This window comes from Populus alba, chromosome 10, assembly GCF_005239225.2.
Source record: "Populus alba chromosome 10, ASM523922v2, whole genome shotgun sequence".
NCBI lineage: Eukaryota > Viridiplantae > Streptophyta > Magnoliopsida > Malpighiales > Salicaceae > Populus > Populus alba.
In genome coordinates this window covers 12663258-12684579 of record NC_133293.1, presented here as the reverse complement: position 1 = coordinate 12684579, position 21322 = coordinate 12663258, and the positions used below count along the sequence as shown (strand labels likewise).

General features: G+C 34.8%; 3 protein-coding genes across 4 annotated transcripts; 1 reads left to right on the top strand and 2 right to left on the bottom strand.

Moving 5' to 3' along the window:
* Window positions 1-3187: 3187 nt before the first annotated feature.
* On the top strand, window positions 3188-5561 carry LOC118046371 (uncharacterized protein At1g66480). The gene is made up of 2 exons (XM_035055240.2): window positions 3188-3933; window positions 5240-5561. The coding sequence occupies exons 1-2, from the start codon at window positions 3307-3309 to the stop codon at window positions 5300-5302; spliced, it is 690 nt and encodes a 229-aa protein (XP_034911131.1). The 5' UTR covers window positions 3188-3306; the 3' UTR covers window positions 5303-5561.
* A 733-nt stretch (window positions 5562-6294) lies between these two features.
* LOC118046372 (putative 1-phosphatidylinositol-3-phosphate 5-kinase FAB1C) lies at window positions 6295-15532 on the bottom strand. 2 transcript variants are annotated; one of them, XM_035055244.2, is made up of 12 exons: window positions 14054-15532; window positions 13105-13902; window positions 12841-12994; window positions 12408-12752; window positions 10665-11423; window positions 10244-10575; window positions 10006-10132; window positions 9743-9907; window positions 9399-9567; window positions 8041-9080; window positions 7654-7920; window positions 6295-6905 (listed from the first exon to the last, which is right to left on the bottom strand). In XM_035055244.2, the coding sequence occupies exons 1-12, from the start codon at window positions 14593-14595 to the stop codon at window positions 6651-6653; spliced, it is 4953 nt and encodes a 1650-aa protein (XP_034911135.1). In that variant the 5' UTR covers window positions 14596-15532; the 3' UTR covers window positions 6295-6650. The 2 variants fall into 2 exon arrangements, with proteins under 2 accessions (XP_034911135.1, XP_034911132.1); XM_035055241.2 differs by having other exon boundaries at window positions 8041-9567.
* Window positions 15533-18379: 2847 nt separating this feature from the next.
* LOC118046373 (uncharacterized) lies at window positions 18380-21218 on the bottom strand. Its single transcript, XM_035055245.2, has 6 exons — window positions 21066-21218; window positions 20829-20961; window positions 20550-20707; window positions 19914-20429; window positions 19662-19791; window positions 18380-18630 (listed from the first exon to the last, which is right to left on the bottom strand). The coding sequence occupies exons 2-6, from the start codon at window positions 20847-20849 to the stop codon at window positions 18622-18624; spliced, it is 834 nt and encodes a 277-aa protein (XP_034911136.1). The 5' UTR covers window positions 20850-20961; window positions 21066-21218; the 3' UTR covers window positions 18380-18621.
* Window positions 21219-21322: the final 104 nt, after the last annotated feature.

The following is a 21322-nucleotide window of genomic DNA, read 5'->3' as shown; positions in this document are numbered from 1 at the left end:
AAATCTATTTTTTCAATTTATTCCTCATATTTTTTTCTAGCAATGTAGTGATTAAAGAACAATTGAATTTGATTTTTTTATGAAATAATGAAATTAAAAAAGAGGAACTTAAATGAAAAAAGCATCAAACATGGATGACATGTCTTAAGTTTTTTTTTTTTAAAATACATTCTGGTTCTTAAACTTAAAAAATAACGTAAATTATATAATTTCAGCACCTTACTATTTTTCAAGTTCAAGTTTATTTTTGTTAATTTTTAGTTTTTTTTGTTAAAATAAGAGGGACTTGAATAAAAGAAATAGTGTACTAAATAAAATTTAACAAACATAACCAAATAAATGTTTTATTTTGCAAGGTTACATATATTGATTTACACTTATTTCTTGATTTTTTAAGTTTAATTTTTAGATATTGTTAATAATTATTTTTATTTATTTATTAGCATATTTAATTTGATTATGCATAAACTTTTTAATTTATTTTTTGACAATTGGTAAACAAATTAACCTAATAAATAGCTGAAAGTTCTCCATTTATGATATAAAAAAAATGTAATTAAAAATAATATTAAATTTAAATAAAAAGAGACTGATAATTACATTTTTAACTTCTTAAAAAAGAAATTAAAAGATTATTGAACAAAAACACCCTGTAATATTACTCGTAAAACTCTCATCAATTAATATCGTCTACAACTTTATTAAAAACTCGGCAGCATCCTGTATTACTCAATGACTGGTGGTGTGCATAATACTTGAAAGATTCCTTTTACTGAAGTCATAAGCACGTTCATTAGAAACCGCAACCTATCTCCTGCTAAAATATTGTTTTCTTTTTGTTAATTTGGCAAGCAGATTTTTAATAAAAAAAAGTAGTAATTATTGAACTGAAAGGTTGTAAATCGTAATCCAGTCCACTCAAGATACACACCTTTTCACCTTCAGTTGCCAAATTACAAAAGCTCATATCGGCTGAAAAAAGGATTTTGTTATGAATGCTAATTATTTATTTGGTGGTAATCCATAATTAATAACTCAATTGAGCTTAATTATTGAGAAAAACAGCTCTGCCGTCATCACGAGGCGACTATAGATCAAAGACGAGGGAATTAAATGACCCAGGTGTGAGAAAAGCAAACGAGCTGGGGTGTAAGAAGACGAGCCAAAAATGTTTATGTTGCAGGTGCTGCCAGAATTACAGGTGATAGATGACCATGAAATTCATGGTTCTGGGTTCAGTTTGTGCTGTTGACCGAAGAAAATAGGGTCACAATTATGCAATGGTTGCTGTTTGAGATAAGTATGATGCTAACGTTTGTGTCTCTGTTTTATCTATTTATTTTTTGTTTTCGAGCAAGCTGCGAATGCTTACCACTCAATGACGCTAGCTATGGTCTTCATTTTCCATGTCTCTTCAACTACCATTTTTGTCATTTTCGCAAGATTTTCAGCTTGTTTACACTTGTTGTCTCGAGTAATTCTAGCTATTTCCTCTTCTTTTCTTAATTTCTTTGCTAGTTGAGTACTAATTATACTAGTATTTTTTCTTCTTCTTTTTTTTTTTGTAATTTTCTCGGAAAATACAAATATTTATTTTCCTGGTTAAAAACTAGCCAACGAAACGGTCTCTAGTCCATCTAATTATAGTGAAATGTGTTATATTACAATTCATATGCCTTTTAAATATAAAGATATTTTACGGTTTCACTTCACAACTTGAATTAAGATTATTTTTTAAATAGGATTAAATTAAGTTAGGTAAACCAAAGAAGAATCACGAATCCAAATCCTGTTATTCTTATTTCTTTATATAAAATTAAGATTTTCAGCAAAAATAAGTGGTATGTTTGTGTAGATTTTAAATCTTTATGGTATAATTTAGATAATATTTAACACAATTTTTAACTGGAAAAAAGCAATTTCAGAAAACTTCCAGTGATTTAAATCTGAGTTTCCTTTCAAATCCTAGAATTCTAGAAAGGTAGGATGATCTGGGGGATGAGAGAAGATTATCCAACATCTTGTACCTTACGACACATTTAAACCTCCTTGTAGTGAAAACAAAGAGAAGAAGAAGCCACTCACAGCTATAATAAGCTATAATAAGTATTTAGTTCTATAATGGTTTGAGTTTAAGTTTCTTCGGTTATTGAAAACTCACAAGATTGTTAATTTAAGAATTTATAAAATTAATGGAGATATACACAAATTAATTCAGATATTTTCCATTAATAATAATAATAATAATAAAAAAAGTATTTAGTTCTCTGATCAGGTGGCTTCTGCCTAGAAACTTCATCCATATGGGATGGTATGGCAAAGAATATGGATGCAACTTGAAGCCCAGTCAAAACAAAACATCTGGTGCAAAAATTAAAGCCTGGTATATTTTCTCGGCTTTAATTTAAGACAAGTTGGGATGACTGTAGATTATTAAGCGTAAGATTTACCAGTTCATGAGGACATGTTCAGAAGAAAGAACTTTGTTGAAGATACCCTTGAAAGAAATAGCCACGTCCAACTTGATGAGCCGACAATCAATTTGGACTTGGCCCACGATTCACACTCAAATTGCTTTAAATATAGTTATCTTACCAATTAAACGTGTTAATTAATTAAATTTGGTACACAAAATTATATGCATGCTAACTTTTTTTGTTAGATTAGCTTGGGAGACCACGAATAAAAGAAAAGAAAGAGAGTTACGGTCTCCCTAAAAAATTATTTATCATCCAAAAAATTAGAAGAACTCGGCCATGATAAATTAGTATATTATTACCGAGTCAATTTTCATTCGAATGGTGTTGAAACTCAACGAAAAGAATTGAAACCGCGCCGTGATTAATGTTAATTAATATTCGTTTCAAAGAACAAAATAAGAGTTTGATTATGTAATCGTGCTTATTTTTACCCACCCATCACGGGTATTTTGGAGGTTACTAGCTATCCAGCAGTACATTTTCCATGGCACCTAAGCATGCATGCACATATATATATAAAGCTAAACTAAAAAATACCGTTTAGTTGGTATTAGGATAGAAAGCGAGACCAGACGTACTTTTCTCCATTCGTCAAACTTCGGCCTTTTTCAAATTTTCAATTAAAAATCTTGCCTTCTTCATTGACTATAATATTAACAACTAGCCAAAAATCCATGCGTCCTTATCTTCCACCCACCATACAGGCGCCCCTTTGTCAGCTTTATAATTGCTAGTGATATAAAGTATACACTAAAGAGCATTGATCTCCTTGATCAAGGGGTTCATTTGTTCATTGTGTGTTCAAGTTTTAAGAGAGAAATTAAGTATGGGCAACAGTTTAGGATGGAAAAAGACTGCAAAAGTCATGAAGATAAGTGGCGAGACATTCAAGTTCAAGACACCAGTGAAGGCTGGGGAGGTAGTTAAGGACTATCCAGGGCATGTTTTGCTAGAATCAGAGGCCGTTAAGCATTATGGAATTAGGGCAAAGCCATTGGAAGCACACCAAGACTTGGTGCCAAAAAGGCTTTACTTCCTAGTAGAGCTACCAAAGACTCCAACTGAGAAAGTTCCAAGAAGGGTTCGTTCAGGGATTAACATGAGTGCTAAAGACAGGCTCGAAAGCCTAATGCTCTCTAGGAGATCATCATCTGATCTCTCGATAATGAAGCCTGCTAGCATTGAGCCCGAGGAGGCAAAAAGTGGTGCAATGAGGGTGAAGATGAGATTACCAAAGGCAGAAGTGGAGAGGTTGATGCAAGAAAGTAAAGATGAGACTGAGGCAGCTGCTAAGATTGTGGATCTCTGCATGGCAAACACTGCGGGTGGCAGCAATAATAGCTCTCGTGAGATTGCACAAAATGGTCAAGAGAGTGCGTTGTTGCAGCAACAAGTTCATTGGAAGAGTGGCCATGGGAGAGTCAGCAGCCAAGGTATCATCAAGGCACGTGAGGTATGTTCCTCTCGACATTAATCCTGATTTTGTGGCATGGTGTTTGCCTTTAATCCTGATTAGAAGTTTTTGGGGGGATTTGACATTTTTAATTTTGGTTCCTGTCATGTGGTTTGATTACTTGAAAATGTTAACTCTTTCGAGCTACGGACTTGGTATAGATATAATAATAATAATAATAATAATAATAATAATAATAATAATAATAATTAAGTGGACGAGGGACTTTCCTGAGGTCGGTTAGCAGAACCTTTCAAGTTCTTAATTAAGGATCTAGTTAGTTAATATGAAATTTTAATTGAAAGTTTGTGACTTAATGTTGTGAGACGTACGGTTCTATTCATGTATTTTCAACCAAAATTTGACTTTCGTTTCAAACATTTTTTTTTTCCCTGAGTAATTACGCAATAAAATAGTGTACATATAGACTTCTTAAATTGGGCGGAGAAGTTTAAGTTAAAATCAGAAAAGATCATAGGAGCGCAGTATGATCCTTGGAGCGCAATAATATCGATTTTTTTTTTTTTTTTTTGAGGTTTTCATGATGATATATAGATGATGGTAAGGGCATAAAAAATATAAGGGTGGCATCTTTTAGCACAAAGAGTGTATTTATTTTTGTTTTTTTAAACTGTTTCTCATCTGAAAAGGCTTTAAATTAATAATTTCTAGGTATTTATTTAATAATTTTAATATGTTTATATTAAGAATTTAAAAAAAACTTTTAAAAACATTATTTTAATATATTTTTAATTAAAAAAACAAACATTAAAACAGAGAACTTTGGATTCCAGCTTTTAAAAGAATAAATAACTCTGCAAATATTTCACAAATTATGTTCAGTCAATTGTTGTACCTCGTTTACCAAGTCTAATTAATGGTCCAGAATTGCCGTGCTTAGTCAAAGACCTTTTCACGTTCATGGGAGAAAAGTCGGGTTTCGAACTGCTTTCCTGCCTACATTATTGTTAGTATAATATAAATTGGTTGCCGTTTTTTTATATTTGAGAGAGAAATTAACCTAGACCAAGTAAAACGACAGGCCTCTATTAAAAAAACAATATCATGGACTCAGAATTTTAAATTCCGAAGGCTAGCCTGCTGTTAATGGCGTAATGCATCACTTGGTCATTATTTAATTTGTCCTTTTGGAACTTGTGAATATATACGTGCAGGCACGTTTGTTGACATATATATATAAAAGAAAGCCACAGCCATTTGCATCTTCACTGAAAACAGTCTAAATATGTGAACCGTGAATCGATTAATATGTATGTTCTTTATTTATTTATTCAATGTTTTGCAGAAGCGAGTGAGTTTCCTGCCAGTCAGTGAAGGGGAGACGCAAACAGCCGTGGCTTCTTATTAGCAAAGGATCCAAATATATATATATATCAAGGTGGTGGAGAGAAAATAACCTAGCTAATCGCATTCCCTCTACTTCAGCCCTGCAGATTCTCACGGATCTCGTTCTTGTTTTTGTACATAGAACCCAAGGAGCTTTGCGGTTTTGAGGATGTGCTTAGAGCACTGAGAGATGTAACCTTTGGCTGTAAATTATTATATTTTTAAGGAAGTTCAAATTGAGTTAATATAAATCTAATATCTAAACTTTTTGGGTTAAAGAATTGATTGTTTATAAGGAAGCAAGAGAGTAAGTAAAATTACAATCATGTTCATGTTATGTATATTTGGTTAAAAAAAAGTTAACTCTCATCTAAAATCCTAGAATAACCAAATACTGAATTTTTTTTCTTATTTTTTTAACTATCAAAGTATAGAGAACAAAAGCACTCACAAATAAATATTATCTAAATTTATATATAGATCAAATATACAAGTTTTTTTTTTTATTATTATTTGGACCCAACAAAAACAACATTCAACTTGGGAAGAATTAAATTGAACGCTTTGAGGTGAACATTGAAACTCATTTTGAGGACTTACTGCACCCCCTCTTAGGTTGAAGGCTTTTAAAGCTTCCCTTTCAACAAACAGTCCACCAACAACTGCAATGTTTACCTACATGTCAGCTAGAGATCATATCTTACCATTACCAAACACATGGGCATTAAAAATCATATTACGTCTCATGTCTTAAGAGATACTGGAAACATTTTCTTTCCAACATAAGAGAAAATCTGAATAAGAAAATGTCTAAATTGATTCTCTCTTTTACCGACAAGGATATCAAGTTTACCATGATTGGTTTGTATGGAGCTTGTCGATGAAGCAATACTGGCTGGATTTGTAACATTAAGTTGATGAAAAGAACATTAGATAGCCCATATTACGACTTGCTAACAGAAATTAAAGACTAGGAAATGCAATTATTTTGAAAAGCTAGATGACTCAACAACATATTCAGAAGTTCAAGCTCGAAGAGATGCTTTCTCACATGACAGAAAATTCCATATGCTAAGAACTTCAAGTTCAAGTTTACCGGCTATTCTTGCCATCAAAGGAAAAGGATCATAGTACTAAGTATATTTGAGGTTTCTTCTTCGAGGTGACAATTGCACATGTATAAAAAGATGTACAAAGACCTCTCTACAAGGAATTTATATCCCCTCGTATACAAGATTTCACCAAAAAAAAAAAAGGAAAAAACATTGCTGGGACTGGATTGCATCCTTCCCCCTCATCTCTCTAACTATAATCCTATTGCCTTATTAATGAACAAATGATTATGAATGAAAAGAATGCAATGATTCAGTTCATGAAGACCATTGATCAGGAACTGTGAGAAAGTATGAAGTCATTGCTTTTCGGAATCTTTTCTTGTATTGTTTTGGAGAAACAATTGTTGGGGAAGCATTTTTTGGACCGCCGAGGATTCCAGTTGCCTTGACCCACGTCTCCAAATGCTTGTCCCATGTATACTGTCTCATGAAATCAATGATACCTAAAACCAGCTCCTTCCGCTCATCATCCACTCCAACGAGCAAAGAGTAGTCCATAACATCAACAGACTGGAAAAGCACAGCGAAATCGGAAAAACAATTATAAGAAAGATATCCATGGAATGCCTAAAAAATTTAATCATTTCCTAGCTCAAGCAAGATGATAAATTAGAGAAAGAAAATGGTTGGCAGGGTTCTCAAAACAAAAGAAGAGGAAAAAAGAAGGAAAGTATCTAAACAACGAAACTGAAAATAACTTTTAGCAACTTTTCAAGTGATGCTGCCATGACTTCGTAACGGCAAACATCATTCTGTTTTCAAGCCAATCATGACTTCTTTCAGTTTTGTCAATTAAAAGCGAGACTTTGGAAACATTCCTGCTAATATTTCAGGATTTACAGTGCTCTGCCTTTGAGAATAAATATGACAGAACATTTTATGGCAAATTTCTAGCTAGAAAAGTACAAGGTTGGAAGTGCTTAATATTAGATATCACCAAAAGAAAACCATAACGCTTTTTTTTAATTAACACATTAACTGAAAACCTTGATTGCTTGAAACAGATCATGTAATTATCTAAAGAAATAAAGAACGTCTCAATTAATGAACGGAGAGGGGAAGGTGACAGTTCATGCAAACAAAAGTCCAGGTCTTTCAGGCTGCTACTGCTTTTAGATTTGAATTTCAAAAACTGAATATTCTAAGCTTATTGCAATTACTGAAAAAATCAAAACACAGCCATAAATGAGTATAAAAGACTGAATGCTAAAAAACCTTTTCATGTTTACAGTGGTAAGATGCTAAACAAAAAGCTTACCGCTAAAAATGATGTATCATTCCATATAGCTCTCTCAAGGCTTCTCTTTGCCTTACTTCCAAGAAAAATGGGATCTGTACGCAGTGTTTCCATCAGATTCGTATCAAGTAAGACCTTGTTGGACCCAGATGTGTCTGGATTATAGCGGGATCGAGAAGAGCCCTTAAGATCATAAACTCTCGCAATATTTCTGTTAAAAAAGAGGTTTTCCATCACCATTAAATCCATTTTTGTTTCCTTGCCACCTCTCAAGTGCTTTACAGTAACCTGCCACCAAACTAATCAGATAAGAATCACCAGAAATCACATGTACTCCACCACTACACCCAGTATCCCCTACCCATGCATGTAGTATATTCTCATAAAAGCAAAGGACAAAAGTCTAACCTGATAAATACCAAGAATTTTTGCTAAGCAAGTTGGGCTCCCTGAATTGAGAGGATCAGTCAGATACTTGAAATATTCCAGTGCAAATTCCTCAAAGGACTCCAACTCAGTCTTTTTTATTTGTTTTATGATGAATCTCTCATCCAATGACTTGGCAAAGTATACATTGCTTTTCCCTCCTTGAGCACTCCACTTCTGGGAGCGACTCAGTGAACGAACAAAATCTACATCACTAGGGCAGCATTTCTTCCTAAGAGAGTCAAACTGCTTCGCAAAATAACAAGTAACAGAAAACTTCACTTTGCCTCCAGCAAAGGAAGAATCATCCTCATAAGAAATTGTCAGATGTGGAGATTTTTTTGAAACCATAAACAAGTTACCCAAGGATGATGAAGGATCTTCAGACCCATAACCTCCATAACTGATATAATCCAAGTCCACAGAACCAAAAGACTGCCAGGCTGTAAAAGAGGAAGCTGCAGAAGCTTCTTTACTGCGCTCAAATGTACTCCAGATTCCTCCATTCTCATTTGACCTATCAGTAGCCCAATCCTCATATTCCTTGGAACTGAGGGCATACGAAACTACACTTGCAGGATCATTGTCATACACACCTATAACTATATCACTGTTGGTCCTCATTGGTAGCAGTAACCGAGCTCCTCCAGCCATATTAGCAGCAGAAGAGATAAATGTGTGCGTGGAATTGGGAATTAAATTCAACTTCTGTGCCTCCAGTGGCAATGTCTGGGAATAAGTCCTCATCGCTGAAACAGGATCTCTCAGCATACTCCTGTAGTCTCCAGATGCATGGAATGATCTGATAGTTGACAAATGCAGTGAAGGAGGCAACCCTTTCTGAATCCTTTCTTGCACTCTCAATGCAGAATCAAAAGAATGAACTCTCACTGGTGCCATCATCCTTCTAAAAGGAGGATTATCAAACAAATGTGGCTGCCTGACAGGCCCAGGTTGGAATCCATCTGCCTCTGCCTGCGGTGCATGTAGAGGTTGAGCTTTAATTGGAAGTTGATTGGTACCTGTCCATGCAGAATCAATTCTGTCAGAGAGATTGGATGCATGGGAAGGGATGTCATTAAAGAATGTCTTATTCACAGTTTCCCCATCTGCATGCACTTCATCGTCTGTGTTATGATGAAGTGGCAGCAATGAATGCTCAGGTAAAAAAATTTTGAAGGAAGGACTTGTTTCTTTCTTCTCTGACTGAAAATCATTCCAAACAATCTCTTTTGATTTTGAATACCCAGAGATATTTTCTTCATGATCACGGTCAAACTTGCTATCCTTGCAAAATATATCATTTCTCAAATCTTTGAGCTCAGTACAAGACACCCCACCTTCTTTAGCCTTCACGAGAGAATTTGTTTTAAGGACAGAGTCCAGTGAAAAAAGCTTCTGCTCCCAAACATGAGAACCAATTAGAAGAGCGCGTCTTATGCGATTGAGTTCTAAAATGTCAACAACAGTCTGATCTGAACTCTCCATAATAGCCAGTTGTAGCATGACCTGTTATCAAGGGGACTGATTAGAAGATTCATCACTTGAAATTTGAAAACATTATGTACAAGGATAAACAGAGTGACAACAACATTAGACGATAAACATCCGATAATAATGCTCTAAAGATCTAAAGAACTAGCACTAACTTTCCAAGGGAATGATCTACTAAGCATGTACTTACATTGTAATCATCCTTTTCCTTTAAGAGTTGATCTTTCAGCTCCATGATGTGACTCTGTAACTCATTGGTATCTGACAATTCACCTCCAAAATATTTACTTCTCTGTTCCATGCTGTCAAGCACACCAGATATCTCACCATAGAAGGTTTCCATTTTGCCCAAGAGCTGTGTAAAATAGCATAAAGGTTCAAAATATCAGTTCCACATTAGATCAGTACAATAAAACAATTTAAAGCAAGCAAGCCTGGATTCTTAAAAAGCACCTCGGATGCCTCTTTCCTTATCCACTCATGCTGAATGGTGCTGTTGAATTCAAGCACTGAAGGTGGCAAATGGACATTCAAAATATCAATAGGGGAGTACCGGAAGAACGCAACCATGCTCCCAAACCTGTGAGAGGAGACTTGTCCGCGATTACCAACAACACAGGAGAGAAAGAACAACAACAGCAGCAACAACAACAACAACAATAATAATAATTCCATGACTACAAAAATTTACCCATAGAATCTAAGACAGTCTCTCTGCAATGAATGACCACAAGGTGCAACACGATTGGCAGTTGCGTGGTTTGAAAAGCTCAGTTCCAAAAACTTTCCAAAAGAAAGTCCCCAGGCAGCAGCTGACATAACAACTCTACGAGTTGCTGGCGGGACTCCATCTATGTGAGCACACCTTAGGCATCGGTGCCACATCCATATCTTACCATCACGTTCTCCAGGTAGTTTTACAGAGGAAAGGGATCTAACATTGATTGTAAGATTGCCCTGCTGATGAGTGAAACACAGAACATGTGCTTCAGCTAGCTCCTTACATGACTTACAGCATGATTTCTGATGACAACAAACCCATTAAAATATAAGCTTCAGATATGTAACAGGTGTCTTACAGGAAAGGACAAACAAAAACTATGACAAGTCACCTGGTTAAACAGATCATCACAAAGATATCTTCCAAGTGGCTTATCAAAAGATCCATAGAATTTTATGCGCAGAAGCCGTGAGCGTTCGCATACAGTTCCTTTCAGCACACAACGGCTTGAAAATGATACTAATATGCTCTGGTATGTGTCAGTGGCAGAGAAGTATTCACTGGAAACTTCATCTTCATCAATCTTCTCAGGTTGTACTGATTCACGAGTCTCCATAAGTTGCCCCCCCTCTTGAGCCATCATATCTTGTAGTTCTGGTAGTGAAAGATTTTCGATACCAGGAGGAGGCACAACAGAAATCTTTAGACCCTCACATTCACTTACGGAAAACGAATCCAATGGTCCCACATCAGACACTAAATCACCATGGTATGCGATAGAGAGTTCATTTCCGGACTTACAAGTGACAGAACGAGGAGGTAAGGGAGGAATGACACCAGCATCAAGGTCCCCAGTCAATGATTCTGATCCTTCATGCTCTGGTTTAACACCCAGTGATCCATCATTATCCTGAGCAGACAAAGCAACTTCAGCATGGCAAGTTATTGGAGATACAACTGAAATGGATTCATCTGCTGCTGTCCTCTCAGGAATAGCAATCGAGGGTCTAACTGTCTGCTTAGAAAGACTTGCACCCTCATCAGCAAGGAAAGAAGTCTCAAGGGACAAGTGATAGGCTGCAAAAACAGCATATTGAATAACATGCTTAACCTTCTTTAGCTCTTCGCGACATGTACCCCTCAGCAGGACCTAAAATATGGACCACACAAACCTAATAAGAAACCAAAACCAAATTCTGAAACGTTTGTCTTCGCAAACCTTAAGATGACAATGTAGGGTCATAGAGCAATTATGAGAGAATTACAGTGAGAAAAAAATGGTGGCATAGCTTGTCTACATCAGACTAATCAACAGCAAAATGAACATAAAAGCAACCTTTTGGGTCTTTGAAGAAGTATTTTAAATATGAAGATCTAAACTTAAATTTGTAGCAAATTGCTTCAAAAGTATGATGCAACTCTCATGTGACAGTGAAGCAGAATTAGTCAATGCATGACTAAACCGTTCGAAATTAACAAATCATTAACCAACATAACAAAAGCACCATACTTCCTTTTCTCACTTATTCAATGCATCAACAGTCTACAAAAAGTCGACAACAAAATGCCTGGGAAGTGCAGCATTTATCCTTGAGCCCTGCAGCATAGGACAGCCAAAATATGTAGCAGACATCTTATTTTTTCTCAGTACCATGGTCCACAAAACCCCAGTAATATGGCTTGGACCTAAATGGACAAAAATTCAGAGAGACAAGTTCCTATCTAGGAAGCTTGTGCACTTGCTCAAGTTGACTAGATATCAGATTCTTCCACAAGAGTATATATAAAGAAATCTTAAACCAAAAACAGGTCACATTCTCTCCCTAACTATTCTCGTTGAAGGAATCTACCAAAGATGTTAAATTATATGGAACGCACAAAGCTGAATGTTTAATAGATCGCGGACAATATTGACTTTATGCAACTGAATGCATTGCTACACAAGTTTAGAGTGCAAGCAAACACAAGCCAAAGAAACCTTCATTTCCAGAGATTGAAAAGGGGTAATATTCACTGCACAGACCAGTAATGACAATATAAGTGGACAAGGTGCATCTCTATGTATTTTAGAACCTAATCAAGCCAAATGAAAATTCAATGAAAACTAATAATAATTTAGAGTTTAATTACAAACCGTGCAACCTAAACGCCTTGGACACCCTTCAAAAAACATCAATGTTTTAGATGGCTTTTTGTTGAACTGATTGCTAGTCTCATGTTCTTCAAACACTCTCTCTACCCTGAATAGTTCACAGTGTCCCAGTCGTGTTGTAGAAATATTCTCAAACGATGGACTCATATAAGCACCAGTGCACCGAGCTATTCGTTCAAGTAAAGGCCTTTTCACATTAAGCACCAAGGAAATTTCCTTTCCCAGTAGATATTCTTGGGCAAATGGAGATACGCTTTTCTCAACCAGCAGAACATTTGGGCGAAGAGCCTCTATTTTCGACATGATCGGCTTGAGATGATCATTTTCCTGCATCAAAGATTAATGTTTAAACCCCCATCCCAATAAATCCTGAAATCTGCTTAAAGCTAAAGAAATTTACACACGACAAATGTACCTTTTGCACTAATGTATTGAAAGATGCCAGCTGATTCACAACACTTTGATGTTCAAGCGCTCCTCCTAGAAGAAGTAATCTGGGATTTTTGTATTGTGTGGTCATGCGCTTGTGCTTTATATTTTTTGTACAAACTACCCCCTTTACAAGAGTGCTGCAAGCGCAAAAGATATCCACAGCTTAAAAAGAAATGGCATTATTTGCATGAAAATGGCATGGAGAGTTTGGAGATAAAGCACCTGCAGAACATAAAGAAATGCATACCTATCACTTGGATTTCCTGATGCTATACATTTAACCTTTACATAATCAACCGGATCCATACTGCCTCCTCTGCTGGTATCTGGTTTCACAAAATTCGCAGCTTGCCATGCAATTGTTGTGACTATGTCAAGCCATTCTTCATTGGTTTCCTCCTTGCTGGCTTTGATACCTTCTCCCTGTAAAAGCTGCGCTACAAGAGCCCTAAAATGCCCCTGTATCACAGCTTTAAGAGGGTCCTTGTTAATCTCATTCTGATTTTCCTTTGATGGAAACGTACTAGAGAGGCTGCTACTCGGTAAGAAAATTGCAGAAGAATCCCCAATATCATCATCTTCGTCATCATATGTGAAGAAACTACTCTCTGTTTCGTCATTTTCATCCTCAGGGGGTGGGAGAAACCAGATAAGACCATTGCTTTCAAGATCCAGTGGCTTTTGGGACTTGTCATATTGATCCCTCAACACTGACACGTCATCAGAGTAACCATCAGCATTCTCTGGATCCTCGGTCCTTTTATCAGGCCTTCTTAAAATTACCATATTTTCTTTATCAAAGGGACCGTCACTTTGAGACAATGAGCTTCCTTCTCGCCCCCTCTGTACAGTATGCCCAGCTCTATTGGAACTAAAATCAATCCTAGACGGGCTGTCTAAAGGACTCGATCCCATTGACTTACAATTGCAAAACTCAAGCCTAGCACTAACACTACTTGAATCTATATCTGAAATATCATGAGAGTACTCACTCAATGGGCTGTAAAAGAGCTTCCCAGAATCCCCTGCTTCTTCCTCATCACTCCTGCATTATTGAATACATACATGTAAAGATCCATCAGCTACGGAGAAAAAAAAATACAGATAAGGGAAAACTGACACCATACTAAAAAATACAAGTACAGCATGTAAATTCTAATCAAACAATAGGGTGCGGGGTGCTTGAGAATTATCACCTGCTTGATGAACGACGAACAGAAACGGGAGACGGGTGAGCACTAAAAGAAGTCATACTCCTGGAGGTTATTGTATTAGGAGAAAACCCACAACCCCTGGATTCAAGATAGTGGGCAAGATGATCACTCTGGATCGATGCAGCACTAAAAGAAGGTGAAGGTGGCTCGGGGCTCCCTCTTGGAGAGTCAGTAGGATGTACTTTCTCATCATTCTTCCTTCCACCATCACGTTTCACAGTAACCCCATTACAAAACTTACAGTATTTGATAGCCTCCCCAAAATCAGCGTTGCAGTTCACAACATTGAATTGGTATCCTCTCATACAATTGAAACATGACCACTTACCACAACTTTGGCAATGGTATCCGTTTAAAAACTGGTTATTATTTGAATCACACTCACTACACATGTTGACGGTATCGTTATTTGGCATCTCGAAGTTAGCAGACAAACAAGATGGTGAAAGATCACTTGCTCCCCAAGAAATCCAAGACCTAACTTTGTGTAGTAGATAGAATAGAGAAGAATCAGGTATTCCCATAGAAAGCAAAACCAATCCAATTTAAACCACGACCCCCCACTATTAAAAAAAACTCTTCTTTGACTTTAGGAGAATTTAGAGGGAATTTGGAAAGATAATCAAGAAATGAACTGAGTTGACTAAAGTTGAAACCCCCACAAGAAGCAAAAAAAGGTGGGGGTGATTAATTTGTCTGATATTTTGACATTTTAAATGTAATTAAGAATAAATCAAGAAAGAAAGGAGAAACAAATTTAAAAAAACCTCCGAGAATCACAAAATATATCCAGGGAGGGTTAAGGAATCCTAACAACAAGAAAAATAATAGCCACTCACAAATCTGACAAGTGTTTACCAGTATTTACAACACAATTAAAGTTAACATCATTATAGCAACAAAAAAGATCCCCTTAAACAGCAGCAGCAGCAGCAGCAAAAGGAAGCACAAGAAATATTTTACCAACTGATACCTGATTCATCAAGAATGCATCCGCAGATCGATTCAAGCATATGAAGAAAAGGAATCAAAATCCAAGAAAACAGAGACAGAGTTAGATACTGGGCAAAATGAGGATCAAAAGTAGAAATAGGAGGAGTACGGAGAAGGAGGAAGACGAATTGTCAGATTTGTTTTTAATAATATTTTGTGCACGCATCTCGATTAATAATAATATTACTAATTCTCTTCTCTTCTTCTGCACTTCTTCAGCTATCTATCACTATTACTTCTCCTAGTAACACCACCACCACCTTCTCTCCTTCTTTCCTTTCTTCTTTTTCTTATTATTATTATCCTCTCTCCACTTTCTTTAATAAAAATGGTGCTCCATGTGTCTCTTCTCTTTTCTTTTGTTTTTTTTTTCTTTTTTTTTTTCAAGAACTTAAAGTAAAAAGTAGCCACCCTCTCTTTCTGAATAGTTACTCTCTCTCTCTCTCTCTCTCTCTCTCTCTGTTAAAGTGCTTGGAATTTGGATTTTGGATTTTGGATTAGGGTTTATAATAATATTGGTTGTAATTTGTCTCTCTTCTCTTATTGGGTGGTTGTGGCAGGGGGTACCTGCACTTCAAGATTTCTCTGGTCATTGGTCAGCATCCCTGTGTGATTATTTAGATTTAATTAAATAAATAGAGAATCTCCTCCTTTTTTTCCATTAATTTTGCTGGGTTGCTGAGTTTAGGATAATAGTTTTATATACAATTGAAGTTAAGAAATTGCAGCTCTCTCGCAGGCACCACGTCAGCAACGACACATAGAACACTGGTAATAAAATAATTAGCGCGGAAGAAATTGTTTCGTGGGTTTTTAGGCTTGCAAAGGTCGGTTTGGCTTAAAGGGGTGTGTGCTTGTCATCATAATTAGGAGGGAAGAAATCGTTTGTGGATTTTTAGTCTTTTAGGGTCCGTTTGGTTTAAAGCTGTGTGCTTATTATTACGATAGGTTTAAAAATTATAGGTTTCTTATAATTTTAAAAAATATATATTTAATAAAAATTATTGAAAAATAGATTTTTACATGTAAAATAAATAAATAAAAAACAAATCTTCTTGAATAAAAAATATATTATTTTAGCTTTTACAACATCTAGTTTGAAAAATAATTATTTATGGATCCAATGCAAAAGGTATAAATTATTTGGTAAGAAACGATTTTTTCTTGATGGTGTAAGAAAAAAGCATAAACTATGTCATTACCAAACTATATAAATGTGTGTACTTGCTTATGGTCGTGGCTGCTACATTGATTGAGGTTGCCGAGGTGGTTGCTTCTTTAATTGTATTGTTTGAAAATTAAATAAAAGAGATGTTGAATTGTCAAAATTGATAGGAAGAAAAATTATAAAGCGAAAACAGATGCAAAAAAAAAATTCCTTTCAATCCCTTGCTTGGAAGTGGGGGTGTTTATCAATCTTGCAAGAAAAAGAAAACACGGATTCTTCATTTCTCATGCACCCCTTTTCATATCCCTGCCCACATTCCTCCTAGCAAACAGAGCTTCGTGATTTTCACGTCATCGTTATTTTATAAAAAATTAATTTTTTTAATTTTTGATTATATATTTTTACATTATTTTGATGAATTGAAATTAAAAATCAATTTAAAAAAATTAAAAATAAATATTATTTTAATATATTTTTTAAATAAAAAATAATTTTAAAAACAATCTAAGATATCCTAAATACACTTTTAGAAGAAGGTTTGTTACGGTTTTTCTTTGGGTGAAAAGAAATATAATAAAGGGAGATTTCTTTCTCCAGTCAAGTTAATTACCGCCCGGTGCTTTTCTCGATGCGCGTGTGTTTCACTCTTCTTTGACACCATCTAGAATGTGCACGTTTTGGTGGCTGATGGTTTTCTCCAATGGGTCAAATTTAAACACGGGTTTGGTTTTAATGAATCTACTACGGGTTGAATTGAATTATCCAGGTCCAACTTTTAATTTATTTTTGATATTTTGTTTAAAGTAGTTTTATATACAATATAAAATGCACTGCCATTTCACAAGTTACTATATATAATAAAACATCTCATTTCAATCCCATCCAAGCAAAAAATATTAAAAAAACATTTAAGGCCCGTCTCCAAAAACCATATAAAATAAAATAAAATAAAGCTTTGTTTCTTGTTAAAATCTACGCATTAAAATAGAATAAGGCACGGTACATGATAACCCTCAACTCACTAAACCTTCGGTTTTATTTTAAAAAATAAATTATAAGGAGTTTAGTTTTTTTAAAAAAAAAATTTTAACCTCTTAAGTAGTCGTGTGTATTCATGGGCAGGAATTATAACGAGATAATTCAATTGATTAAAAAAATTGTTTTTCGCCATGTAATTATATTATCTTAATTATAGGGGGCTTATATTTTTTGAAGAAAATACCACTATAATTGAGTTTTTTAGTACAATTCAGATTTTTGGAGCTCCGTTGGGATGAGAATAAGGGGGTTAGAAAAAAAATTCAAAGACTAGGGCCTCCTTTAAAACAACAACGATAAAAGTATCCATATAATATTAATTTATCTGCATAATGTTTTCAATAACATATTTATTTGTTAATTCCTATAATGCGTTCGCTGCATGATCTGATGTTGTAAAATAGAATTTACATGACCCCCAAACAACATAAATATATATATATATATATATATATATATATATATATATATATATTTATCAATGTATTGATATATCAAGAATTTTTTATTATCATCAACGTGGGTATTCGATCTAATTTGCTCACACCCCGACTGATTTTACGGGTCCTAAAATTAATAATCATGTAAATTTTTGATAGTCCTGAAATTTTTAAAACTTAAATTAATAATTATTAAAAAATAAATTTAAAACTTTACAAGTTGGTCAGGTATATCGTGAATCTTAAATCTCCAACTGCATGCTCCCTACGCGCCAAGAATCACATTCTGATCCTGCGGAAAACCAAAAACAAAATCACGAGATCAAGATTGTATATCAACGAGCCCCGTAGTTTCTTGGTAAAAGAGAGTAATGTCGGTATTAACTGAACACACATATATTAGAGCTCGAATGCTCGAATCGGACTTGAAGGAAAGAAAATGGTAGTTTGTTTATCCGGGGGTGAGAAAACATCTGCAAAGATGCCAAGGGTATGGCGAAGGGGAGGCTTTTGCCCACATTTTTTAGCTTTTCACTAGCTTGATTGCCCGCGCTTTGCTGCGGGCGATTTTAGGTTATGAATGAAAATACAGTTTTTTACCAGAATAAGCATAACATGCATGAAAAATAATAATTGCTAAGCAATAATAAAAAGAACTGCAGCTAGGTATAGTATCAAAGGTTTGATAATATAGATAAAGTTATAAACAACAACAAAATGCAAATAAGTTGTCAGATTGCTGAGCACTTAAAGGACATTGTTGTTTCAAAACTATATCAAAATTACAGAGGCAGCAGTCATGATAATATAGATTAAGTTATAAACAACATCAAAAGTAGAAATAAGCTGCCAGATTCCTCTCCATGTTCTTGCTACAGGAATCTAAATCCAAGTCATTTGTAGAGGAATTGCTAGTGTTTCTGCAATGTAAAGACAATAAAATAAATTATGTAAAGACAACAAATCCAAGTCATTGTTGTTAGTATTTTTTGGACATGTTAAATAGCCTTCACAAAAATGTTTTTGGTTTTTTTTTGTTTTGTGTTATAGATGCAATTGAAGGTTGAAAATTCTGTGAACATTTGTGTAGTAGATGAAGTTAAATGTGTGGATGAAGCAAGATATAAAAATTGACCATGTTTTTTTTTTTTTTTACATTATTGTATATACAGTTTATGTAGTCATTATAAAACCTTTTTCAAAGCAATAAAAATCCTAAACTGAAAAAAAAAAGGAAAAACTTTTTTTCTCAAAAAACTCTAGCATCACATTGCTGTGATTATTCCTTCAGGGAAGATGAAAGAGGGGAGCATTTGAAATCATGTGAGAAGAAACGAAACAAAAGTTTCTTGTGGCATTAAAACATAGTGAAGAAATTGAGTGCAATGTATGCCTGGATAATGTGCTTTCAAATCCTACAACACCTAAAAGAAGGCTTGCAGTCCTGCCTAAATGTGGACCATCCATTGTGCATATCATGTATCAGGAATTGGTGTCATGGTTCCCCAACCTCTGGGATGACTTTAATTTACAGCATTCACCAAGAAAGTAACCATATTTATTGCAATTGTTTAAGTAACATATGCACATATATAATTGTAATGATTTCTTCTTTATCTAAGTATTTATTGTGTGCACATAATAATTATGTTTTCTTCTCATTGTTAATATACATATATCCTTTAATAATTCTTTGGTTTTAATGAAAAGTATTAATATTGATATATAAATTTTCCGGGGAATGATTTTCTCTCTTTTAAGAATTGTTTTCAATGTTATAATTAGCATGTAAAGAAGAAAAGAACTCATGAATTATGGGTTGTGAAGTGAAGAGAAATAGGTAAATGTAAAATAATAAAAAACAAATAGAATTAGAAAATAAATAACAAATAAAAGGCATGTTGGACAAATTGGAAATTGATTTATAAGAATGTGAGGTTAAAAATCAAACCTTCAAGGATGATGAGGATGTTGCCCGTTGTTTTTTCAAAGGTGGAAGTGAGTGATCAAATATCTCAGATGTAGCTATGTTTCCCAGGTTTCCTTGGACTTCAATTGCTTTGTCATGCTCATCTTCATGACTATTGTAACCAAAGGAGTTAAAGAGATGCAAGGCAGAACCATCACAGGTTAAGAACCATCAAATTTAGCACGTGTTAAGAAAAAAAAAATGTAAAGAAAGTGTGGGGAAATGTAAACTTGCCTGAGCTGCTGTGTTGCATCTTCAAAATCAAGTGCACGTCGTGCTTCACTGTTTATGCTTGTTTCCTTGTTTGGTGATATGTTCTGAGGTGGTGTCTCCAAGGAATCAGGAGCAATCCTGAGTTGTGTGACAGTATTTTGTGGAGTTGATGGAGCTTTGAGAACCTGTTTCATATAGCTTAATGGAGTAGATGTCTTGGATGTAGGAGATGATTTAGCTTCTGGAGTTGCTGTTTCTAGAGGATGGATGCTCTCATTTGTGCTGTCGTCAAAGATATTAGTAATGATAACCTCACATCTGTTGGTGATGGATCTGAAAGCACCAAATCGAAGCTGAAAAATCATGCTTTTGTTTAACTTTGCTGCCATGGCAGGAGGAATAACTGAGGGATCAATAAATTTTTTATCATAGACATAATGGTGGGCCGATGATCCAAAAAAGTTCTCAGCAGTTTTCCCAAATAGAAGAAAATTAGTGACATCTTCTCCATCGGTAACAATGCATTCTAAGCGAAACCTATAATATAAAATTGAATACATGTTCATTAATAAGAAGTGCATGATAATGTATCCAAGGAATATTATTTTTTTATTTAACAACTTAATATTGCTTTAGTTGTGAAATTAGATGACTTACCATGGAATTGGAAGAGAGGTGATAGCATCATGATCCATGCATGTGTAATTGTTTTTGCCCCCGCTAAGTTTTTTGTTGCATTTTGGACAGCTTGGATACCACCAGCCATTGGGAAAATCAAAGTCAACAATCGAAGCTTGACATGTGAATCTTAGATGCTGGTAATGGAAAGGAAATACATGTTTCAGGAGTGTGGTTAAATGAAATTTTAAAAACTAATTATATGAAGAAGGTAAAGTATGTTATCAAAGCTAATAATAAAAGGGTTTAAAAAATAACCTTGTGCTCATAAGGATTCATGCAAAGAATCTCATGTATTGTTCTCCTATTTTCTTTGATTTGTTCCTTTATCGATAAAACAACATTTGATGATGAAGGGAGTTGTTGTATTTCAACGGGTAGTTGTGCAAAGCTGCATGTACAATCGATTAAAAAAGATGGTGAAAAAATAATTAGTTAGAAAAAAATTGATAATGGTAAAGCATAAGAGAGATGGTTGATGTTGGAATAACTTACAAATGTTTATATGCCAAGCATTCTGGTATGTCTGGATTGAAGTACCAAAGAGAGGCGGCTGTACTGTTAAGATTTGGTTTTCCTTGTGAACAAAAGAGTTTTTTGTAATAAAATGAAAGGAGAATTAGTTGGATTAGAACAATTAGCCCAATTAACCTGTAAAACAAACATTTTCAAATGCATAAATCCACCAATCAGCCCAATTAGCACCCAAAATCAAGATGGAAAAAAACCACAGACAAATTGTTTTTCTCATA